Genomic DNA, 25,886 nt, shown 5'->3' with positions numbered 1-25,886 from the left:
GGAAAAAGGTAGTGTTTAAAAATCGACTTGTGTGCTCTTCGTTTATTTACACAGCCCCACCGGAGAGGTCATGTTCATGTTCCCTTGAAGAGCACGTGAACCACTACGAAACGTGCCCTCGCTGCCATAGAAAAATGTGTCATTCTCTCCCACTGTCTCATTTGTAATATTTGCTAAGTATAACATGTCATATGTACCTGGATGGCTGCCCTGAGCGCACACCAACTCAAAGACAGGGATAATGAATTGCAGATGTGGAGCAGGCTGTTTTCACTCATTAGCTTGATTTCTTAACCAACAGATTTAGCAAAGGATGTGTTTTCTGTTGAAGACTCCAATACTGATGCTGTTAAATCCAAACGGCTTGTTATCTGATTTCACGAAAAAGCATCTGGAAACATTGCTTAACTTGTTGAAACATCTTTGTTCATTTGAATAAGTCAAATAGCTGCTTTTTTTTCTTTGAAGTTTAAAAAAATAAAAGTCTGAAGAACAAACCAAGTGCTTCCCAGCTGAGACCTTGCAGGAGACATTTTGGCTATAGCTGCTTTTTTTTCCCCAAAAGGAATAAAGCACCAAAAACTGCCCTGTGTTATGATGGAAGAGAGCCCTTTCCATTCTTCTCGTGGCAGTGTGTCAGTGATACCACAGAAAGGGAGGCTTGGCATGGGTTCATAAATGAGTAATAATGTCAAACACATACGATTGTTCTGCTACTTCCTCCGAGTGGTCGAAGGAAGGAAGTTATGCATATAATTTAGCTGGGCTTCAGGAAATAGTTTGATACAGTTCTCTGTGGAGAGCAGCCCTGCAACCCTAATAGCTAAAAGCAGAGGGTAACATAGCAAAAGGTGGCAGGGAAGGGAAGCAGGCATTTAAGAAAGAGAAAGAAGTGACTGCTAGAGCACTGCAAAAATCACTGCATGTCTCTTTTGGCATTGATCTGTGGGAGAGGGAGGATGTGTGGAAGTGGAATTGGTCTGATCCGTGGAAGTCCCCTAACGCCTTGCACAGTGTGGAAGGAAACCTCAGTGCTGAGAAGGCTGTAGCGCTACCTGGATAAGAGGCGAATAAGAAAAAGGAGAGCTGCAACCTGGTTTTCTTAAAGGCTTTTGTACAGGAGTAAGTTTTTTAAAGAAGAAGGAGATGGCACTTGAAAATTAAACTTTAAAAAAAAAACCCAAAACCAAAACCTGCAGCCTTCCTCCTGCCTGCAGCAGGACTGTTGCTGCTGGTGTCTGGTGCCCCTGTAGCACGTATAGTGATGCTCAAGGCTGTGAGGGCAGTCTTAGCTCAGCCCTCGTCATATGTGCTTTATGGCACAATCTTTAATTGCATGATCAAATACTCCTCTCCCCTGACAGCATACATACAGGCTGCGGGAAAGACACCGTTCAGGGAAGGAGGCATCTCCATCGTTTTTCTGCTTCTCACTCAGTTAGCGGCAGCGGCTGTTATTTATTACTCGCCATCTAATGCCTTTGGTACATATGGAAGCATTTGTTTCCTTTACGGTCTTTTCAAGGATCTTTGCTATCCACTGGGGTATTTGAGTGCCAAGTTGTTTTCTGTAAGTGGAGACTGCCGATCTGTGCAGCGCAGCAGCAGGAGCGCGCGCGTGGAGAAGACGGTTTGGGGCAGGTCGGCTCCCGAAGACAAGAGGCAGGAGTTGGCTGACGCTGTTCTTTCTCTTCCCTTCATTGCCATGTTGGTCCCTCCCTGACGCAGGCAGGAGTGCGTAGCCACAGAAGAAAACCCTCAAGTGTTTTTCTGCTGCTGCGAGGGCAACTATTGCAATGAGAAATTTACCCATTTGCCTGAAGTCACCGGCCCAGAAGGTGAGTGTCTGGGTGGACGGGGAGTTGGGGTCTCTTCCTCTAGACCCAGTTTGTGATGACTTTGAGTTGTTGGATGTTGAGCAGAAAAATGCATCCAAGAGGACACGAAGCACCATTTTGATTACAAAGTCCAGAAATCCTGCTGCTGGGATTCTTCAGGAAGAGTTTTTTAATGTTGCTTCACTCTGTGGGTAAAGTGTGTTGTACCAACACCTTGTATACCATCAGTAAGGATTAGATTTTCTTTATGGTGGATGTTCACAGTGGGCTCTTACAAAACAAAATCCCACACAAGGGGAAGAGGGTGGTGTGATTTATACAATACGGATCAACTCAAACTCTTTAAAGGCATTTGACACGTTCTTCATTAATTTTCCTAGGTCTCCAAATAGCTTGGGCATCAGGGATTTTTGCATTTGATTGGTCTTTTCTTGGTCTGGGGATTGAAAAGGAATGGGTATTTGTGTCAGCTTCCAGAGTTTGTGGATATACTTCACAGAAGAAAAGTAATAGCAGGTTCTTCTTCAGAGGCTAATAGAAAAATGATGATTCTTTTAGCTGTAGGCTTGCTAAAGTATTCTATAAAATTATTAAAGCAGGTGGATCTTTTCCTTAGGATGGTTTCTTTTGCTATCAGCTACCTGCATTTACTGAGATCTTCCAGTAGACCATTATCAGATTTTCCTGGGCTTTCCTGTTGGGTTTTTAATTGTTTACATGGGTTTTATTATCTCCTGTTATTAATGTACCCGTAGCAACCTAGTAGCAAATATTCTTTCTCTCACAGTTTTTTGTTTAATTTGGCAAGTCTTGCTATTTTTTCCTTCCCTGTCTCCAACATAGCAACATGGCTCCATTTAGTATTCCCATTGTTTGTGTCTCAACTGCACTGATGTAATTTGGAACAAGAACTACTGTGGGAATAGTGCATTTGATTGTGGCTCCGGCAGCATTTTACTAAAAACTGACATCTTGTCAATCACTGTAAAAGGCAAAGCAATGCTGCGAGGGATTTCGTGCTCGCTTAATACATTTGGAAGGGTTAAGAGGAGGAAATTTTTTGCTTTTATGTATCCCACCAAGACATACCTATCTTAAATAAAGGTCAGATAGAGGCACGGCTTGCAAAGTGTGGTTTGGACCATCGTAATTCCATTACTAATAGCCATATGGAAAAGAGTAAACCGCGGAGCCTTATGAATACTGTTGGATGTGATGGGACATGCCACTAAGCATTGTCAACTTTGGAGTAGAAGGAAAGATGGGGTTTGGTTGCATCTGGACGTGTAGCTGACAGTGCTGTTGCATGCCTGAAGGGTCCTTTCCCTCGTTTACCCTGCTCTGTTTTCGCAGTCATATACGAGCCACCGCCGCCAACGCCCTCCCTGCTCAACATCCTGGTGTACTCGCTGCTCCCCATCGCTGTCCTCTCCATGGCCATCCTCTTGGCCTTCTGGATGTACCGTCACCGCAAGCCTCCTTACGGGCACGTCGACATTAATGAGGTGAGGGAGTCGCTCCCCTTTATTTGGACCTTACAGAAGGCGGGGAGGCTGCTCAGTATATGTTCACATGCACTTTTGCTTCACTCTTTTCAGGTGGTCTAACTTTTCTTCTCTATGTTTTTGAAGTTAGTGGTACAGTTAGGCTCCATGGTGGTGTTAACATCCCCTGTGATGCTGGTGGGTTTAGATGGGGTTATCACCATGCCCAAGATTCCTAAGGGATGGAGTTACACAGTCTTCCCTTCCCTGCAAACTCTCAAACGCGTTGCCTGGTTTCAGCCATCTTTGCAGAGGAGCAGAGATCAGAGGGATGATAAAGTTCCTACCAGCTTTATGGGGCGAGGGGAGATGCTTTCCCTGTAGAAGCTCAGTTTTTATGAGCCATCAGAGAATGCATGAGGAGGTCATCCTCATGGTCCAAAGCTATCAGGAACTGGTCCTTGCTGGCTCTGCTGTGCCCTGAGCCTTCTGGTACTTCCTGGCAGCTGCCTCTCCCTCCCTCCTCTGCCCATTACAGTCCATACTGTGAACCTTTCCCATCTGAAAGCAGATAGGACAGAGTTCCAACCTCACGTGTCCTGCAGGGTTGCGTTGTTCTGGACAAATGCAGAGTTTAAACAGATACGATCTTTATGATGCTGACAGACCTGTTTACTGCCCATTGCTAGGGTTATGTGAAACACGCCTAATGAAGTGCAAAGCGGTGGGAGGTTTTAGGTGTAGTTGGCTGTTGGGTCACAAAGATCAAAAAGTTCCTACTTTTGGCAGGAGGTAGCCCTGAGGTCATCGGTGTTTTACAGCCCAAAATAGCTCTTGCTTTAAAAACATAGGAGAATTCAGGTTTTGCCAGAGGATGGCAGGCAATAGTTCGACACACAAAGTGACACTTGGAGGCATACATTTTTATATATGTGCTATACATATGTAGGGTATTTACCCTACAAAGCAAGATAGGGAATTTCAGGCTGCTCTTGCTGCAAACAGTACATCTCAATAATTTGTATTAAATAAAATGTCACTTGTTTGTGCCTCTTTCCCCACATGCGGTCTCTCCATTCCTCCCCTCCCTTTGTTTTACAGTCCAGCTTCAGCTGGTGACGATGTTTTTCTCTCGTGCAGGACCCTGGCCCGCCACCCCCTTCTCCCCTGGTTGGCCTAAAGCCTCTGCAGCTCTTGGAGATCAAGGCGAGGGGACGCTTTGGCTGCGTGTGGAAGGCTCAGCTGATGAATGACTACGTAGCAGTGAAAATCTTCCCTATTCAGGTGAGAAGGGTATTGCATTAGGTTCTCACCCACTAGGCTTCCTCACCGGTGCTGAGATGCTCTAAGTGCCTATGGAGGTGTTTTTAAGACCATAACAAAGATGCATTTGGACTCTTTTGCTGGGGGAAAAAGCTCAAGGACCCTCCCTTCCTACACTTTTCGCTGTGTTATCTCATTACCAAATGCTTCCTGTAGTAGTGGTTGTTGCAAGAATGGCAAAAACAAGCACATTTTGAAATCTACAGGGTATTTTAACTTCGCTGCAAATGTCCTTGTTGTTAAAAGTCCAGCGAGGCAGTGTGCAGCTGCGATGCCCGAAGTGCACGCAAAGGACCAAAGCCCCGGCTTTGTGTGTCCTGCCTGGGTAGATTGTAAATCCGGACCCGAACCTAGCAAACAGTTTACGGCTTACAAAGGTGCAGCCCCGGCACTGTGAAAGCTAATTGCACTGCAGCATTTCTGTCAGCTCACGTCTTCTGGTCTAGGAAACCTTTGAACACTCCTGACTTGACTCTCTAGGAATTGCAGGTGGAAAGAGAAAAGTAATCAAAAGTCAAATGAAAGAAGAATGAGTGAAACATCTTTGTGCTCATCCGCTATCCCTTTCTTTGTTAATTTTTTGCCCCGTATTTGTTGTCATAGCATTGCTAAAGGAGATTTGCACATCTTCTGTCCAAGCCAGCTGTGACCTACTAGTAAATATTCAATAGAGCCTAGATTAGATTTTGCAATCGTAACAATTACAGCTACAATGCAGATCTAGGTGCTGTATGCACAGGCATTTTTCTTGCAAGCGTCCTTAGGGAATCTTGAGAAATTCTATTTCTCAGTGAGGTTGGGTTTGGATTCCTCCCCCCTCCCCACGCATGTGCTTTAGGAATAGCTGAGAATAATTTTGGAGAAGGGAGACTGAGAACAGCAACTTCCAGTCTTTCTCCAGCATCTACCCTTTAGGAAAACAGCCTCATTTTGAAGGGATACATCACATCCGAACGCCAGAGGATATTAAGAGGAACGTGAGCAGCTCTGACTGAGCTGAAGGAGCTGTTTGCTTTAAAGGGAAGCGTGATCTTTGATGGTGCATTTCTCCCTGCTTTAGGATAAGCAATCTTGGCAGAGCGAGAGGGAGATTTTCAATACTCCTGGCATGAAGCATGAAAACCTTTTGCAATTTATCGCAGCAGAGAAAAGAGGCACAAACCTAGAGACAGAGCTCTGGCTGATCACAGCTTTCCACGACAAGGTAACGTATCATTGCACATACATTTGGGGAAGGCAGAGAGGCGGCTCGTTGTGAAGCAGCAGGATTTGGTGTCTAATGTTCTCCCAGAAGCTCCCCTGTAATCTATCCAGTCTGTCCCTGGTGAGCCATGGCTCAGTGGTAGCGGAGAAGTGCTCCTGCTTGCCTCCTTCAAAGGCCCTTCCTTTAGCTTTCTAGGCTTTCCTACACAAACATAGGATTAATAAAGGTGAGACTTGGGGGGAAAAGAGAGAGGCACAAAAGGCCACAGCTAACGTATGTGGTGATCGCCATCTCTTAACATGCGTAGATGAGCGTGTAGGAGCTGGGTGTCGCAGACCATTGCAGTCCCAACTCACCCCTTGCAGATGGGCTCCATGTTTGCTTTTGAAGCTCAGGTCATATCTCCCATTTTGTGGATTGCTTTAGTTATCAAACATGACTAACACTTAAAATAAAACAAACATGCACAAATCCGGGGTTGAGCCAGCAGCGTTATCCCTGTGTTTAATCCAAGGTCTACTGAGTCAATCATTGCCACAACCAGCTGATACGGCGCATCATCTTCCTATATGGAAGGCTTTCCCCTTTCTTAGGTTACATGAATTGCTCTGTTTTGAGATGATTTTGTCCCTTCCTTACCTCCCTCCCCTTCCCTGGCAGATTAGTAGATTCCTTTTAGACATCCAGACACTTTCTGTGCTGTCAAGGGCTGAGGACTCATGAACGCTTCCGGTTTTTATTTTTTTTTTTTTGCTTTCGCTAGTGTTTTTTTCCCCTTGTTAAATCAAGGTTCAAATTTCTCAAGCACTCGTTAAAACCATTTTCTAAACTGATGAGTTGGCACATCTGTCACATAGCAGGGTCTGCAATTAAGAACATACGATGTCCTGTTTCGCAGGGCTCCCTGACGGATTACCTGAAGGGCAATATTATCAGCTGGAATGAGCTCTGCCACGTTGCAGAAACAATGGCCCGTGGCTTGTCCTACCTTCATGAAGATGTCCCTTGGTGCAAAGGTGAAGGACACAAACCTGCTATAGCACACAGGTAAGGCCTGTTTTGTTGACGCCATTCAAGTGCTGTGTTCAAACATTCACAACCTCTGAAATGATGCTGTTGAATGGAGGAGGAGATCGTGCTTTTAGGAAGTAAATGCCTTTTAACCCAACAAATCCTATGCTAAGACAACAATTTTTTTCAGCCACATGAAGTGGTAAAGGGCAAGTTAAGTGTCTTGTCTGTGAAACAGTCAGTATGGTTGGTAGTGGTTTATGGCAAATGTCTGAGGGTAGGTGCTTCCCTCTTCCATCAACTCTTCTCTTGACATGTAGTGGGAAGGGAAATCTGGTTGCTGCAGAACCGGTCTTTGAAAGCACTGTGCTTGCTAAATCACATTATAATCCGTGTATTTCTATGGCCGTACCAAGATTTGGACCCTATTTTTCCCTAAGTGTTTTAGACCGATAACTCCGCTGTGTGTCTTCCCACAGAGCTTTTGATCATTAGGTAAGAAATGGAGAAACTGTAGAAATGCAGAAAATGGCTGCTATTCATTTTTCACTGTAGTTTTATAGTGCCCAAATTGTGCCAGGGTGCTGAGCAGAGACACCAGAGCGGGCACCACGGTGCCTCTGAGACCTCTTGGCACACGCATCAACCCACCCGGGTGGCAGCACCGCAGGGACAGTGGGAATCCAGAAAGCAGTGGGTGAAACCATCCTTCTTGCAACAATGCTTGGTTTAGCCCTTCTCCGCAGTCCCACATTGCTTGCCCTGGACTAAAGCATTGCTACGGAGTGGTTTGCTAGTGGCACAGAGGGAGGGGGAAGTTTTCCAGAAGGGATTTACGCGGGCTACACGCTGTAATCCACAGCCGCACTCCCCCGCCACCCACTGCATTTCATCTAGGAGGGACTTAAACCCCACGTCCAGCTGCAGCAATTTGTACCCGATCTAGCAGGGCTGTCTTCATGTACGGCAAGATAATCCCTGTTTTTGCAAGGGTGTCCCTGCCCCCAAAACAACCCCTCCTCTCCGAACCTGAAGGTTTCTGAGAGCTGGGGGCTGTTGAAAGAGCCTGCAGCTGCCTTTGTGCTGCTCCTGGAGCTGACCCTTGTGTCCCTGACATTTGTCCCTGTGGAATAAAGGCAGTGGTTTATACAGGAAAATTCCTGAGGGTGGGGAACAGAGAAGGGCTATAGAAAGGCTTTAAAGCAACAGATCGTGCTCATTAGTGTCCCCATCCATTTAGCAAATGATAAAAGATGGAGAATGCACCATTGGTGTGAATTTAGCACATACCTACGGAAGAGGGATTTCAGGACACAGGGGATTTCCCTTGGATTACCCCACTTCTTTTAGTTTTTTTGTTTTGTTTTAAAAGAAAACCCCAAATACATTTTAAATCTGGGAGGGGGGAGTATTTTTGAATGGCTTAACACCATGTGTGCAAAGATGCTGGAGGTGCCAGGTGGAAGTTCCCGAGTCACTGCTGGGCTGGGGTTCAGCTAAATCCTTACTGGCCCCGGGCGCTACAAGGAGGATTAAGGTTATGGGATCTCTTGTTGGTGCGAAAGTGCCCCCACGTGGAAGCTGAAAATAAAATCTCCAGTGTCTGAACTGAGTTAATGCACCCCGTCGTTCATAGTCTGCTCGCTCTCTTATTCCCTGGTTTGAAGCATTGCACGGAAAAAAGATTGTTTTCTTCTTTTCAGGCCGCTTTCCTTTATCAGTGACCATTTTAGGATGGTCTATTGCGTACGGTGTTAGTGAGAATTCTACTTGGCATGGCTTGGATCAGGTCTTTCTCCCTGTCCTGGATGTGTTTGCATTGCAACTCACACGTGCCAGTTCAAGGTGGTTTGTGGAAGGAAGGAAAGCACGGAAAAATGGGGAAATACGGGGAAAAAAAGGAAGCGCAAAGGGAAATGCCCGCATCACGTATCAAGATGTAGTAGTTAACTGTTGCATGCCCAAAGGGCAGTGCGGGTGAACAACAGCAGGAAATGCCCGTACAATGATAGTGATTTACATCTCGCTTCACTTTGGAAACGTATCGTTCAGGCAGACTGTCTAATAATTTCTGTGTGGTCCTCGTTGAGCTACTGTTTTGCAAAAATCTTGTGCACAATCTGTACCATCCTGGAGGGCATAATCCCCTAATGCTGACCGAGCAGAGGAGTTTATCTATGTCATTAGGTGATGGCTGTTTTCTAAGCCTGTGGGGAAACTGCTATAGCATGGAAACAGTCAGTCCCTAAGATGACAGGTATTAGGTAAATGGTGTTTTTTTTCTGCGTAACAGAGGGTTACAAATGTTTTGCAGGCTCTGCAAAACTGTACTGCGTCCCTAGAAACCCCGTGTGTCCCCGTGAGGTGATGGAGGCTGGTTTCTGCTGGGGTTCCCTGGCTCTGTGATGCTCTCCAACTTCACACCCGCTTCCCCCATCTTAATCCTCGAGCCAGAAATGCCCATTACGCTGCGTTTAGCTTAGAAAGAAAAAATCCTTTCTTCTGATTTGTAAAGCTCAGAATCAGGGGCTGGGTGGTACAGGACGATTTTTGCTCGCGGTGCTTTGAGCTGGTGCTCTGGCATCCAAGGCCACAGCGAGCAGCCCTTTTCTATGGTCCAGCAGTTTCTCTCTTCCCAAAGAATTTTGATAGGTCTCTCTAGTGCGGAACAATTGTATCTGCCCTCATTAATTATTTTGTGCAGGCCTGCAACGTCCTGCAATCAGCAGGGTCACCGAGTGAATTGATGATAGGGAAATTATAATGCTGAGCATACAGGACAATTGCCATCTGCTGTCTAAGGTCTGTAATTTAATTATATTGCCAAACATTCCTTTTCAGATGAAAATGCGGGAAGCCCAGGGAACAGGGCTTGACTGGTTAGGCATCTTGACCCCGCTCCACCCCGCCTCTCCAGCCCCTGCAGATTTACCTGAGCTGCCCTGAAACAATCCCGCTGCGGCAGAGGACTGGCACAAATGTCCCCTTAAAGCCACCTTCAAGCCCAGAGCCTCCATCTCTACTGCAGATGCTCACACCTGCCCGTCAGCTGCCCGGTCCCATCCCGACAGCTCCTCTGAGTGTGGGCTCACCCCCTCCCCTGCTTGCTTTCCAACCCCCCAAATTCTCCAGGGAAGATCGGTCCAGCAATTAAAACATAAGTGTAATAGATGACTGTGGCAAAAGTCTGTTCAAGTGTGTAGTCAGGGTGAACAGAGTCCCACCGGCAACTGCTGATTTCAAGAAAGATCTAATTTTGTAGATAGGAGCAAACATCCTTACTAGGATAAAGAGTAAATTCACCTCCTTAACCTGTCTTGGATTTGTTACTGGGAGTGAGAAATCTGCGCAGTGCCCGGAGGTGGGGGTCCACAGCTGATGCTCAGGGCAAGAAGTGGTGCCCTATAGGGCCTGCTCTAATTAAAACACCCCCTTCGTATCACTCCTTGCTTTTATTTTGAGGTAAATTCACTGTGGACTTCAGCTGACTCTGTGCCGGGCAGCCCAGGGCTGCTTGCTTGTGTTGTAGGGACACAGGCAGCAAGGAGCAGCTGAATTTGCGCCAGGGAAGGAGGGAAGGAGCGGATTTACTGCGGGCTGCTGAGCCTATGGACTGAGAACGTGTTGCAATGCGAGTTAGACACGTGCCGTAATAAACCCTTCCCAAACATGCTTCTTGGCTTTTCCGTAGGGACTTCAAGAGTAAAAATGTCTTGCTGAAGAACGACTTGACGGCAGTGCTAGCCGATTTTGGACTAGCCGTACGGTTTGAACCTGGAAAACCTCCAGGGGACACTCATGGACAGGTAATCATTATCTTTAACAATAACATTTTTAAAAGTTGAGCTTGCCATAGCTCCTCGGGAGTGGGGGGTAGTTTGTATAGATGCATGTAATTCTCTTCGAGATACGTGTTTTCCACAAAAGCTTGTGCTCAGACATAAATTCCAGGAGCTGCGTTGATCTGGGTGAGCGGGGAGAGCGCTCAGACCCTTCCAGCCGCTGTGGAGGTGGAGTCCCCCCGTTCTTCCTTCAAACACAGGACTTGCTGACTCTTTATTGTCTTGGTATTAAATATTAATACTCCTAAAATTATTCATTTATTTTTAAGAATTCAGCCAGGCTGGCTGCTTGGGTGACCTTTAGCAATGGCAGATCTTGTGAGCTGGCTGTGCGCTGCGTAAACAATTTACTATATTTTTATGGGTTCTTAATTTTCTGCCTTTGCGTTGCAGCGAGCAGCCCCTCGTTCTGCTCTCGTGCTGGGGCACAGCAAGGCCAGCATCCCCTCTGTGTGCCTCTGGGGTTTTTTGAATGCCCGTCTCCAATGCAGGCTCCCTTTTTACCTTTATCTCAGAAGGAATGAACACTTTTTTGGGTTAGGCACCCCCAGCTTTCCTCATTTTTGCCCTCTTTTTTGGGGCTTTCCCACTATTTTCCATGCCTTTTCACATCCTGGCTTACCCCTGTCCCCACTGCCTCAGGTAACAGCAATAAGAGATGAGAATTTCCTAAAGGAAAATACTAAAGGCGTTTCAATTCCCATGTTAAAAAGGTGGGTTTTTTTCCTTGCTCTGCTCTCCACTCTCCTACGTTATGGGCTATAATTCTGCCACGTATATTACCACAACCACATGAGGAGCTCGGTATGGCTCTGCCTGGACTAAACACAGCAAGATAGGCACTATGATGAGGGCTGAATCCCCTCAAAGCGAGGGGGGATCTTTTCTAAACAGATCACAGCAAGCCAGGGTAGGGTAGACTTTGAAGGTTCATGCTTTACTACTCCTGTGGATGCAGACTTGTTTTATCCAGGGCTGTCAAACCAAAACCTTTTCCTACCATTTCAGGATATATCGATTTGACTTCTCTCTTTTTTTTATATATATATTTAATTTTTTTTTAGTGGAAGGGGATTGAACTTTCGACAACTATGATAACCAAGTCTGACTTGACCTGAGGGTGTTTTGTGTGTCTCCAAAGACAGCATTTTCTCACGCAGCGTCTGCTGCTGGAGCAAGATGCGGTGGGACGCAGAGAAGGCAGGATTTCATGCGTACTCACCGTGCCGCGCTGCATTTAAATTAGACCTGTAGCGTACGCTGAATGAATATCGCACATGTAGCCGTGCACTTTGGCTTTTTCTTTCAGGTAGCTTATCTAGACTGGAGTGATCTTAATGAGAATCGGTGTCAGAAAAAACAGCCCCCATTTGCTTGTTTTTCAACTGAGGTGCAACTTTAGCAGAAGTAGCCTTAAGGCTAATGGAACCAGCTGTCATTCACCTCCAACCAGCGGAGGCTGAGGGGCCCAACTGGAATGTAACTTGAGTTGTGTTTTTTCTCTGTAGGTGGGAACAAGGAGGTATATGGCTCCTGAAGTGTTAGAGGGAGCAATCAACTTCCAACGAGACGCCTTCCTGAGAATAGACATGTATGCAATGGGACTGGTGTTGTGGGAACTAGTCTCCAGATGTAGAGCAGTTGATGGTAAGAATAAAGATCGTCTCTCCCCTGGGAGGGCTCTGTTTCAGCGTGGTTTAGTGGTCCAGAGAATGGGCCTGGCTTTGTTTAAAAAAAAAAAAAAAATCAACGGTGTATTTTTATTAGGCAGCTAACCTGTTTTTCACTTGCTTGTTTTTTCACATAAGCTGTCATTCTCTACAGATAATAACCTTTGTAGAGTTCAAGTCTCAAAGTGCTTTTAACTACACTGGGTGCATTGCAAAGTGGCTGAGAACTCAGAGGGAGAAGGAGTAGGTGATTCTTCCTTCAGCAGTGGGCGTCCTTTAGTCCTGAGCCTGCTCTGTGGTGCTCTCCGTGGCACTCTGCATTCCTGCCTGGGACCAAGGCAGGCTTTGAGCTCCGGAGCAGAGCCGTGCTCAGCGTCGGCTTGGCTGTCACACCTCACTTCTGCAGGGCAGTGTGGTAGCCTGAATGGAAAGCCCAGAAGTGAAGCACCTGGGTGAAATAGCAGGAACACAGGGCTGGAAGGATCTTCTTGGGTCAGCAAGCCCATTTCCCTGCTATTATAAGGCATTAGGTATTAATCTTTGACTTGTGCTGATCAAGCCTTCTCTCAGCAATGGGCTGAGTTTGTTGTTCCATCTACAGCTTTGGAGAATCTCCCTTTCTCCTGAATGATCCAAAATAATGAACTTTCATGGTGTATCCTTTCTCATGTTTTTTACCCTAAAATGATGCTGCAAAATGGGGCATCTTTTCTGTCCAAATAGCACATCTGCCCTTTGGTGACACCCTTGCCATTTGCGGGACCTTGCCCCTGGTCAGGGAAGCAATCATTTCATTGTAGTAGCTCCAAGGCTGCTTGCTTCAACTTCTTTCTTCTTGTATAGATGTGGGTGCTCTGGACTGAATATCAAGTTCATAAATTAACAGTACCTCACCTGGACTTCAAATGTTTTTGTTAGTGTTACAATAGGACCAAGTAGCTTGATTATAATTAGGATGCCTGCGTAGGTGTGTGGTAAGAGAAGGTCTTTTCTTCAAAAATTTACTATCTAACCAGATAAAATGCTGGAGGAGCAGGGAGGTGGGAGCACAGTGGGGTGAAACAGTGGTACCCAGATCACTCATGTAGGAATAACCCTTCTCTGTTGACGCCCCCCAGATATCCACTTGGATTTTTGCCTGTCATGTTTGTGATCTCCTTCCAACTCTTCTCAGGCAGCAGCTGGCCAAGATACTCTGGGTGCCATTACACAGCACCGTTAAATCAGAGGGGAGGCTTCCTTTGGGATGACGGGGAGTTACACTGAACCTCATCTGCACTTCTAGCTCAGAAGTGATGTGTAAACAGCAGATTTGGCTTGGACATCACCAGTGCAGCTCTTTATAGCCTTGATTCCTCTCGGAGGAAGAGCAAGGGAAGGTCATAAGCATTATTGTGCCATCCGTTGGAACAAGTGTTTCAGTTTGGTTTAGTGACTGGCATTGTGTCAACAAGAATAATGATAAGCTGTTTTAGTGATTTCATTTTTTTTTTAGAGTACCTAAACATCATGTTGTTGGTGTCACAGTTCATGACCAGCTCAAGTGGTCAGCTCTTTTATTTTAGTCTGGAAAGGCCATCTTGAAATATCTCCACTCTTGAAAGAGGTCACTCTTTGCTACCGAGAAAACGTAAGCGATGCTGCGGAGCACCCTGAGAAAGCCCATCAGTTAAGCTGGGCTGCCGTTTCTGAGAGACCATCTATGCATTGCCAAAAGCCAAATGACATTTCAATAAGCAGAAGTTATTGCTACCGTCCGGCATCTGCACTGATACTCATAACAGTTGTCTCATTTCCGTGGCCCAGGGCAGTTCACAGCCATAACTGGTATAACTAAAGTGTTCAGAAATCATTTTGCACTTAGGAGCTGGTACTTGGGACCAGTGCATCTGGCTCCAGCGTGTCAGGGCTGACTCAAATCTATGAACAAGCCAGATCACAAAGGAAGAAATTGTAAGTGTTGTATATGCTTGACCTTGCTAGTTGGCGCCTAAAATGAAATTATGCTCATGCTGAAACCTTTCTCTAGGTTATTGTGTGTTGAATTGCCATGCTAAAATGTGAGGAGGACAGGCAGATTTGCTCTTTCTATTAAAATAAATCACAGACTACCAGGCAAGCCTCCTCAAAGGACAGCAGTGGGGTCAGGAGGCCCGGCTGAGGGTTCGGATTCGTAAGTCAACGAGGTGGAAAATGCATGGCCAGACAAACAGTGGGGACGGCAAAGTCCATTCTGCAGGAGGAATGCAAATCACATTTGTCTCCAGTGACATGGGAACTTCAGGCTTTGCTGCAGTGGGTTGAGGTTGCTCTGGAGCCACAGCTCACTCATGCATGGGGAGGACGTGGCTCTGTGGAGGACATTTCTGTACTAACCCAGTTCTCCATGTGCACCTTAGGTCCAGTGGATGAATACATGCTGCCTTTCGAAGAAGAAATAGGTCAGCACCCATCCCTTGAGGACCTGCAAGAAGTGGTGGTTCACAAGAAGATGCGCCCCGTGTTCAAGGATCACTGGCTGAAACACCCTGTATGTCCCTCCTGGTTAATGGTGGAAAATATTTTCTTTTGTGTCGGGAATGAGGGATGCGGTTACGCATCACTCGTTAGCTTCAGAGGGGAGCTAACCAGTCCACCCTGCTGCACGGACCTGCTCCCCAGTGCTAGTCTAGTCAGTGCTGGGGAATGAGGGGTTGCTCAACACCTTCACGCTCCCCTTTCCATTTGTCGCTTGTATTTAGAGGGTCAACCAGCTCATTAAGTCAGCCAGTGCTGAACGTGGAGCGTGTGGTGGCTTAGTAGGACTCCTTTAATATGGTGAAAGAATGGAAAATAAAGTCCCTTTCATTAAGAAAAAGAAAATGATCCATACCATTGGAGACGCGTTCCTCACAAGGTAGATAGCATGCAAGACTTGAACAATTTTTTGAGGAAAAATTAACTAGACATGAAGGCAAGCAGACAATGAAGCAAAACGTAGCGTGGGTTTCCCAGAGGTAGATCATTTCAGGCTCACGTTTTTAATAAAAGAGGTGATTTTTTTTAGACTGGGAAACTGAGCAGATGATGAAATCTCCCAGGGCTTCAGTAAGAAGCTAAATGCCTCTGTTCTGACCAAACTGCCACGGCTTGGGCTAGACTCAGGTGTACCAACTCATTGCCTAGGAGTCAAGGGGAGCTGCGGGCTGTAGATGAAGATGAGTGTGCCAGTTCAAATGAGGGTTCAAATAAGAGCTGCGCTCTTCCAGCAGCATTGAATTTGGTTATTTTGGGGATAGCTACAGAAGTGATTGCAAACAAAGCAACGGTTTCGTAGTAACTGGCACGGTGCTGCCAGCTCTTATGGTTTTGTCATGGGAATCGTAATATTTGATGTCTTGTCTTTTAAAGCTTTAACTGCTGAATCTCAGGATGTATTTTGATATTAAAAAAAAGTACTTTTGGCGCTATGAAAAAAAGCTGGATGTGACCAAGCCCTACAGCCTTAGAAAGCAGAAGCTTAAAAACCCCAGAAACTTATATTTAAAGTAATTTTTAAAGCTAATCTCATGATAATTTGCATACCGTGGAGAAAATATTCTTAGTTTTTCTTCACAGCATTAAGCTGTGCGAAGTGGACCTCCCCGTCCACTGCAAAGGTGGTCCCTGGAGCTGACTTTGTTGCTGAAGGCGCTTTCTCCCCCTTTGTCGTCCGCAGGGCTTGGCGCAGCTCTGCGTGACCATCGAAGAGTGCTGGGACCACGATGCGGAGGCTCGGCTCTCGGCGGGCTGTGTCGAGGAGCGCATTGCGCAGATCCGCAAATCCGTAAACGGCACTACCTCGGACTGCCTCGTCTCCATCGTGACGTCTGTCACCAACGTGGACTTGCCACCCAAAGAGTCTAGTATCTAAGTCCTGGTTCACTTTTGTCTTTCCAGACTCAGTGGATTTAAAAAAAAAAGAAAAAAGTTTAAAAAAAAACCACACAAAAAAACAAAAACACAAAAATCCAACAAACACATGAATGCAGCTGCTATTTTATCTTGACTTTTTATTATTATTGTTATTATTATTATTATTATTTTTTTGGATTGGATCAATTTTACCAGCACATTGCTCTACTGTATTAAAAAAATGGACATTTCAGCAAGCATTCAGGTGCCGACTAATGAATGCAGAAAAGGTGCAGGTACCTCAGAACCTCAACAAACTCACTTCAGTTGTTTTTATTTTATTCAGTTTTCTGGGTTTCTCTTTATCAGTCTGTCTTCTGAGCGGAGCATCTGTGACATAAAGGAAAACCACCTACCATCTTAGAAAACGCAATGCTGCAAACTGTGGAGGAAACTTAAGACTGTTATATAAAGAATACACCTTCCTCAAAAGGATTTTTTTTCCCCATTCTTGTTTTGGTTTTGGGTTCAGTTCCTTTTTTTTGTTTGTTTCGGAAGTGAGCTTCAAAAAAAAACAGCAGATGTGTCTTTTACGGATCTAACGGGTGTCATTGTAACATGGAAAAAAAAGTAACTGGGCGGAGAATGTTAATTCTTGATGGTAGAATTGAAGGGGGGAGCGTAGAATAGGGGTGGGGAGAGTGACGTTGGACTTGGCAGCATTTGGGGAAACATCATTTGCTATGGAGCTACTTCTCAGGTAACCATTAGAGGAGGGGAAGGACATTTCTGGGCAGAGTATTACCGGCTGCAGCGTATGGAGAAAGCTGAGTTGAAGAGCCAGTGGTTGTAAGCAAGGCGCTAGTTCTTTCTTCCTCCAGTATCTCGGGCTTGGGTGGTAAAAGAACAAAGCAGGACTATAATTACCTTTTATTTTTCAACTCTAGATAGTAACGGGAAGGATGCTTTTAAGCAGCGTAATTGGAAGAGGTGGGAAAGCGTGTTCTCAGAAACACTTCGGTGAAATACTGGAAGATGGGAAAAATTTTGCATCTTGCTTTAAGCGTGGAGTCAGTTCAGGAAATTCGGCCTTGGGGTTGATTATCTGTCAGCCCAAGCTACTGGTGCAGATGGTGAAGAGAGGAAAAGTGCGAAAACTGGCTCTGTAATTTTTTTTTTTCCTTATTAATTTGGGGTTGGGGGGGTGAAAATACCTGAACTGGTGGCAGATGGCTCCTGTAGCATCCGAGAAGCCTAGGAACTGCCCAGTTGCAGGATGCAGAGGCAGCTGAGCAGCAGCAGTGATTATTGCATCTCCCCGACTGGTTTCTTTGACGCTGCTTTCTCCGTACTCTGTGACGAAGCTCTTTTGTCTTAAAGTGGTGCATATTCTAAAATACCGTTACTCTTATTATGCCATAAACTCGCTCTAGTCAGTGAATGTTCCTAATGCTGCTGATTCAACATTGAAATATTTTTTTAATTTGCAAAACATGCAATGTTTAAAAAAAAAACCTAAAAAAAAAGAATACCACAAAACACACACACACACACACACACACACACACGTTACGTGGCTTCCGAGGTTTAAACTGAAAAAAAATTAAAAACTTCATGACCACAGACCACCTCAAACCAGAAATACCTCAGAATTTTCTACTTGTATGAGTTTTATTATATATTTTGTTAGTTGTGTTGTCTTGTAGTAAGTATATTTTAATGTAAGTTGGCTTTTATGACAAGGGAGTTTTAAAAAAAGAAAAAAAAGAAAAAAAGTTCCAAAATCTTTTAGGAAGTGCTACCATTTTTTTTTTGTTTTATAAAGCACCATTGTAAATAACTGTATACAGTTGTAGAATAACTGCCTATATAAGGTACCTGGGCATTATTCACTCTTATTTGTGAAGGCTGTTTTCCATTCTGTGGGTTTTTTTTTTTTTTTGGTCTGTTTTAGTGAAAGGACAGTACATCTTTTTTTTATTATTATTATTTTTAATTATTATTTTTATTTTTTTGACTTTGAATATAACATGAATTCTGTGTCTTGCTAGACTGACAAAGTTATGTCCATTGGATGGCCAGAACTTCTAAATTTTTGTGTTAAGCCAAAATGCAGTCCTGAACTAATCACCCTGTAATGAAAATGTAAAAAGTCTGTATTATATGAACAAATTGGACTTCTTGCCACTGCCAAATTGTCAGCGTGCACCCTTGCACAGATACAATTTAATAAGCAAACTAAATCGCTAATTGGAGAAAATATAAAGAAAATTGAAATATATTTCGTGAAAAATATAGCTTTAAAACCTAGAGGTCACAAATGAGGACACGGTCCTTTATCGTGAAGAGACATTAAGATAATTGCCTTAATTTGTCTATCTGAATAAAGTCTTAAGCTATTCTTTCAAGTTACTGAATGTATATTGCATATTAGTATGTACACCCATGTAACTGTATTTCCGTGTGTAGGTTTGGAAGTTTCTGTTTCTTAATGTGCTTCTGTTGAGAACACCTTGACAAAACCCGACGGAACGATACCATTTTGACCCAGCCGATGTCCCCCATGGTGGCTGACATCTTTGGGCCTGATGCTGCAACACCTATGCTTAGCGTTAAGAGCGTAGGTAGCTCTGCTGGTGTCGTGACATCAGGCACTCGCCTAATGTTAAGCATGGTCATAAAGGTTTGCAGGATCACTATTTTTCATGTTTAATACATTTCTGCACTGAGATTTGTATAAAAATGTGACTGTGTTTTAGAAGTGAAGTGATGTAAGGGTTGGGGTGGAGCGTAGAGCAGTTAGGATTGCGTGAATGCTTGTTTCGATGTGGGCTTGCTCCCCTTTCCCCGGGAACGGGAGCCGGTTCATATTGCTGCAGAAAGAAAAAAGCTGTACTGTCTTTTAACTGTTGATATCTCTTTGCTGTTCTGGATTTTTTCCTTCAGCATTATGTATTATGGCTAAAACAGGCTTATTACAGCAGTTGCTTTTTTTATCCTGATTTCTTTAAGAAGCTTTAAAGTATTTATTGAAAGTGCCATATGATTTTAATAGCCTATTAGACAGTCTCTGAAATCTTCTCTTTTGAGAAACCATAAACAAAAATTCTCACGTGTAGCTTATCTTGCTGTGGGGAACTGCACGACCGTACAAACTTTGACCAAATGTTGATTGTAAAGTATGACATCTTCCCTGGTCTAATGGTTCCTTATAGATCATCTTGTCAACCGGATTCAGAAACCGATTTTAAAAAGAATTTCCAAATTGCATGTGTGCTCAGTTGCAAATTTTAAATGTATGTAGGTATGTGTGTCTTGCTATCGCAGCAGAGAAGGAAATCCTGAACTTTTGCTTATTTACAAACTTGTACCAGTTTAGCTAAAGCTGTTCTTTTAAACTGGTATTTATTTATTTTATTAATGAAGACAAGCTCTCATTAACTTATTGGTCTTTCAACACTTGAGCTGTCAAGCCAGTAGTTTCCTCACCACTAATCTAGCATTTGAACTCTCATTGACAGCATGATTTTGGTTCTGTTCAGTACTGCAGAGGCTTTTTCCAAGTCAGCAATCGGGCACATCCATAGGTGTAGCCGTACTAAGCAATTGCGGCTCTTTTTTCCTTGGAACGCTCCCTTGAATATGATGGGTACAACGCCTCTTACATTACTTCCCAAGCACTAAATTCCACTTCCCATTCAGACTTAGAGGAAGTAGCTCTTGAAGAACTTTGCTGCAGTTTTATTGTTGACCTTCCTCCCTTGTATGGCAGTTCATAGGTGAATGTTAACCGTGAACATCCTGGGTAAAAATTCTCCTTGACTTCAGGAGCCAGGATTCCCCATCTCTCTGGTGTAACTCCCTTTATGAATTTATTGCACTGGCTGGGCTGGTTTCCTAGGTGGAGGAAGTTTGAGTTCACATTTTGAAACTGGAAATACCACAGGAATGAAAATTGCTTTTTTTTGAGATGATAGAGCTGTGACTTGCTAATGAAATTACATTAGTACAGCAAGGCTGGAAATTATTAGTACAGCAAGGCTGGAAATTGTATGTGGTTCCTGTTGAAATATATGTGTGTGTTGTAAGAGATGGCTATAAACCAGTCTAACATCAGTTAACTAGCACCAGGCTTATTGTGATTAAGGATTTTAGCTAGTCCCGATCAGAAAGTTTTCTCTGTTTAAGACGGAAGAAACCCACCTAATTCTGCCTCATTCTTCAGCTGAAATTCTCTTGCAGAATAAAGTGTGCTAGATGAAGTTACACCTATGGAAATGCCGAGATCTTTCTGTATGTTTGTTTCAAAGAGAAGGTCCGTGAGTGCCCCCCAGTAACTCCACTGCGTTTTGCTTGGGTCTCCTGACTCGCTGCTGGTCCCGCTTGAAGCCGTCGGTTTCAGTAGAAGCGGCAGAAGCCCTGGGTCTGCGCAGTGCAACGTTGCTGGGGGGTATTTCCAGGTTGCCTGGGTCTGGCCTCGCCACCAGGAATCCTGAGCCCCCTTAATATCACAGCACAGAAACTGGAGAAGGCACGTTTTATTGCTCTTGTGCTACTTTCTAGGCAGACTGTCAGAACTTGCCCTGTTTTGCAGGGGAGAGATCTGGTTTCACTTAGTATGGAAGAAACTCGTATTGCAGAGGAAGGTGCTGGTTGATAACGTTGTGACAGTGCTGTTGTTGCGGTCCTCTTCAAGCCACATTCCGCTTGAGAAGTTGCTAAGCAGGAAGTGTCCCGCAAACAATTACCACTTTTACATACAGAATATTGTTTGGTAACATTGTAAATAAAATAGACTATATAATAGAGGAAAATAAGGACATTTTGACTTTTTTACTTTTGGAAAAATATATATATATATTTTAGTTACATAGACAAACAAAAATTCTACATTGTGTGAGAATTCTTTTATACCACAAATTATTTTTGTAATGTCTAATACGTTTCTGCAGGGAAAAGGGAGAAAGGTCTGTGTACGCACAGCGAATAAATAAATAAATATATATATAAAATGTTTAAATTAAGTGTGCACTACATCGAAGTCTAGAGGATAGAACAAGTTTAGCCTGAAACCAGTTTGAGGAGCAAGTTTGGATGTACTTGGACATGCTTTGAGGATGGCACTGAGTATATGTTTAGGTTATCTTGCATGTCACATCCCTTCTGCTAAAGATGCTTATTGCTTTTCTGTGACCATCTTCAGTTTAACCAGGAAGAGTTTTTTCATGTATTGTGCGAGTATCGCTGCATGAGCAGCGCGTCTTTTGGCATATGCCGTGATGCTGCAGTGAGTTGTGAAGTCAGGGTGTTAAGAATTTACCGAGACCAAATAGCCGGGCTGATCTCGCTCGCTGCCGTATCCGTTTATAGCAGCTGCGGCTGCTGCATTGACAATATGATCTGTAAGGAACTGTTGCCAGTAGAGTCCTGATAAAACCAATTCCTAGAAGTTCCTTCTCTCTGAAGTGACACAACTAATCGGGCTTCACCAGAACACACAGATATGTGCTCTGTGTTCCCAACGTCAGATTTTACGGTCTGGGTCGGAGGCACTAAAGAAAAGGAGCACTGTCATGTCCAAAGTCCTACTTAGAAACAGAGCATTCCAAATTTGTGTAACCAGTCCAAGGTATTCTAGAAGCATTAAAAAAACCCCCAAACCCTTAAAATGTATTCTTTTTACTTAAGCTAACTTTTCCCATTGGACCGAAAATTCACTCTGGTCTTTTTGGTTCCCTTAACCTCGACAGCACAGTGTCAGTGGGGTAAGCGTTACTGAAAAAAGCTTTAAACCAAACAATACATTGCGCTACCTTGAAGCTGGTTTGACAGTGTGCCTTTTGCGCTTAGTGCTTAAACGACTTGGAGCAGGCTCCTGCAGTCGCCGAGTCCTACGTCGGTGTTCTTGGTGAAGTCCTGGCCCTGTGGAAGCCAGAGGGAGACTTGCCATCTCGGTCAGCGGGACCACGGGTGTGCCTGTGTGCCCGCAGCACTTTGACACACACCTGCTCCCTTACTTACGTGGGACTTCTTTTCTAAACCTCTAGTTTTAGGGTGACGCTCGGTTCCCGGACTGAAGTAGTAACCTGTTGAGTAAGCAGTAATACTTTTTGTCAGGACGCTTCCACAGAAAGAGATCATACTTGTGTTGTGTCCATCCAGCTGTTCTGCAATGTAATGCTATTCTGTTGTGCCTTTATTTTTCCATGTAAAAGCAACTGCTGTAAGCTTTTTTTTTCTTTTACTAGTTTTTTTCTGTCTGAAAAAACACTTTTCATTGCCCAGCTGTTATTTCTGGATGCAGTCTGTGATCCAGGTATTTCAAGAACCAATTACCTCAAACCTCATGTTAAACAGTGTTGCTATCTGGATTCTCCTTGATACTACAATATTGTAACATACGCAAACAGGAACTATATGCTATATATGGGTGTTTATATATATGTATCATATACATATATACATGTATGTATATATATGATATATATATGTAAATGGAAAGTGATCCCCAAGGACTGAAGGAAAAAAGCAAAACTTTTTTGTTTTCCAACGTTGAAACCAAAAGGGCTTCTCTGAAGCTCTAAAATGGCATTGTGCTGGATGTATATCAAGAAAGTGTTTTCTGAAAAGTGCTTCCTTTGTTAGCCTTTTATTTCAGTATTTTAATGGGGCAGATAATGTGATTAAAACACTATTTCTGCATTTTTTGGCCCATTTTGAAGCAGAGGCCTCTTAATCTTTCCAGTTGTTAACAAAAAAAAAAAAAAACAAACCTCAGTGTACAACATTCCAGTAAGGTTAGTATTGCAAAACTAAAGCATGTTCTGGGAAGACTTCATAGCTTCTGTTTTTGTGAAAAGGCAGGCATTGGCTGTATTTTATTCAGCTTTTCCACTGTTTTGAGGAACTGAAGTTTAACCAGTAACCATCCTAGTCAATTAAAATCCTAATTCAATAGTCAGTGGTATCTCTGCATTGCCACCCCTGTTAAAAACAAAACACCCCAATAAAAACCCCCCAAACCAACCCAGACCAAAAATCCAACTGTGATGGAGGAGGAAGAGGAGGCTGGAGCATATCAGAGCTCCTGAAGGTGGACTTAGCATCAGAGCAACTTTGTGGATAGCAAAAAACGTGTTGGCAAGACCTAGAACCTGTCTAGCCCTTTCCTTTTTCCAACTACCTTCTCACAAGAACCTTCTCATAAAAGCAGACCTTCAACCACAGTGACTTCTTAATGGTACTTTGCTGGAAAGAATTCTGTTCAGGATATATTTTCTGGGGAAAACCAAAAAGTTAGCCCACTCTTTTCATTAACATTTTACTGTACGTGTTCCCCTCCCAAATGTCTGTTTTTAAAAAATGTATCCATGTAGCTGATGCGACATGACAGTCTGTATTTTACTTGGGACAAAACAGTAGCTTTCCAATCCAAATAGTAATGAATTTACTACTACTAGTAATTCATTTAATTAATTAATTACTGGTAATTAACTTTATTACTAAAGGAAGAAAAGGAGATGTTTCTCTTTCCTCGTTTTTTCCTCGACTGTCTAATGTTTCTATGGCTATCGATGGTTTACGATTGTTTTTGGTAAATCACTTACAAAAGTACTAAAATCTCCCAGAAGGAGGCATTTTGCAATGCTGCTGGCCTTCCAATGGAATAACTATGATGCAAAAGTTGATCTGTTGGTGGATGAGAATTGAAGGAGGTGGTTACTGCAAACTAAGTAACATTCTTAACCTCAATTCTATGCCATAAGTCCGCACAATGCCATTGTCAATCTGCGCAAACTATCTGCTTATGAATTCTGCATGATCCTCATGATAGAGTTGAAAGCCCGATCTTTCACCTGTTAATATTTTCACATTCGTCCTTAAGTTTGACAAATTTTATACTGTAAAGTTGACTTAAGTACAGTTTGATGTCAATTCTTGTGGAAAGAGCTTTCTGCATGTAACATTAGACACATACAGTTAAACAACACAGCATAGAACAAAACTCACAAGAAAATGTTTTGGCACCAGCAGAAAGAAATCTCACCCTAACCATTTGTCATTTTAAACCATTTTATTGTAAGTTTTACCAGCTACTTCTAAATTTGTGCTTTATTTAAAGAAATAAAATAAAAATCCTAAGACTTGTCTAGCGTAGTGAAATATGTGTATATCAGTTTTAGGATAAATAGCTAAGTCTTATTACGCTGTGTTACTTAACTTGTATATATAGAGTATACATAAGAGTTTGCAGTAACCTGTTTCTCCAGGATTTCCAGTTTGAATGGATTTAAACTCAAACTATGAGATTAAGTAAATGATTTAGAAGATTGCAGAATAAACTGAGTGTAAATTACAGGAAGCTCTATCAGATGGTGAAATAATTTTTAAGAGTCTTTTGGTCCTTGGCTCAAATTCAATAAGTACTGTTTGTATACCAAGATATGTGAAATGTAAATGTTGTAGGTTATATTTCACTCTTGTAGCTATAAAAATGTAGAACAGAGATAGCTTGTACTACTGAGTTAACAAAAGTTATACTAAAGTATCCTGTTAAAGAAAAAAGTATACAGAGTTAAGCTCGTTGCTGTAACCCCTTTTGGATTGAAGTGTGCTGATTTTTTATATATGTATATTATATATATATTCTGCAAAAGTATATATATATAAAATGTATATATAAAATGGCCTAATGCAGACATCCATTGTATTGCAGTTATGAAATGAAGACATTTTGGAAAGAACATTGTATCATAGTTCATGAATTTGCAGTGGATCTTTGTTCCTTTTTACTGTGGTATTTTAGAAATGAGTCTCAAGTTTGAAATTAGATCTGCCAAGTTGGAGTTTTGCTGCTTCAGCTTTGCACTGGGTGTCCGAATAAACCAGTATGAATGTAGTATTTGCCCTGTGTGAAGCAGCTACACCCCAACAGATGATAGGAGGAAAAAAACTAGAAAGAACTATTTCAAGTTTATCTTTTTGTATATGAAAATAAACAGTAAATTACAAATAATTGCTTCTCTTGTTGGTGCGACGTTAAAAATCATTGTTACTGTCTTTGGCATCTAGCTGGCGTATTTCCTTTTTTATAGAAGAATATTTTGTTGTTTTAATGGTGTCTCTGCTATCCAAAATCCCTAACAAAATCCCTGCAGAGGCATAGCTGAGGCTTCTACTACCCATCGTTTGCTAACGCCTCCAAAGGGAAGAGGGAATTAGCTTGAATCGCCACGTCCTTTTAAGTGTGTTGCCTCTTGTAGCACTGTGGTAACGCTGCTTATCGTTCCCAGCAAAGAACTGCTCGCACAGAGCATTATGTGCATGTTAAATTTTATCAATACAAAATCCAGCAATGTAGCTGCTGCTGCCAGCGATGGGGGGTTTAAGATAAATCCCAGGACCTTGCAGTGAAGTGTCTGCCCTTGCCTTCTACCAGAGGAGCAGAGCAGACAGCAAGGGACAGTGATTGCCTACATGGTTCCAACCTGACGTACAAAAACTTGCCCGCTAATACCTTAACCGTTGGAGGAAGTCAAAGTTACAGTGAATGTACAGCCGCTACTGGAGCTACGAAAAGTATCAGCCAGCACGGCCCTTTTCATGGTGCGCCCACTGCAAATGCACAGCCAGGTCCTTGG

General features: G+C 43.4%; 1 protein-coding gene across 2 annotated transcripts in view; it reads left to right on the top strand.

Annotated features, from left to right (window-relative positions):
* Positions 1 to 16,264, top strand: part of ACVR2B (activin A receptor type 2B) — a 97,313-nt gene extending 81,049 nt beyond the window's left edge. For both annotated transcript variants that reach the window (XM_075705697.1, XM_075705696.1), the window contains exons 3-11: positions 1,729 to 1,838; positions 3,192 to 3,343; positions 4,463 to 4,606; positions 5,706 to 5,849; positions 6,748 to 6,896; positions 10,552 to 10,666; positions 12,211 to 12,349; positions 14,772 to 14,902; positions 16,070 to 16,264. In XM_075705697.1, coding sequence (XP_075561812.1) covers positions 1,729 to 1,838; positions 3,192 to 3,343; positions 4,463 to 4,606; positions 5,706 to 5,849; positions 6,748 to 6,896; positions 10,552 to 10,666; positions 12,211 to 12,349; positions 14,772 to 14,902; positions 16,070 to 16,264 — 1,279 coding nt within the window. The remainder of the gene's footprint in view (positions 1 to 1,728; positions 1,839 to 3,191; positions 3,344 to 4,462; positions 4,607 to 5,705; positions 5,850 to 6,747; positions 6,897 to 10,551; positions 10,667 to 12,210; positions 12,350 to 14,771; positions 14,903 to 16,069) is intronic.
* Positions 16,265 to 25,886: the final 9,622 nt, after the last annotated feature.

This window comes from Pelecanus crispus, chromosome 2 (assembly GCF_030463565.1).
Source record: "Pelecanus crispus isolate bPelCri1 chromosome 2, bPelCri1.pri, whole genome shotgun sequence".
In the NCBI taxonomy this organism is placed as follows: Eukaryota; Metazoa; Chordata; class Aves; order Pelecaniformes; family Pelecanidae; genus Pelecanus; species Pelecanus crispus.
This window is presented reverse-complemented; position numbering and strand designations above follow the sequence as displayed.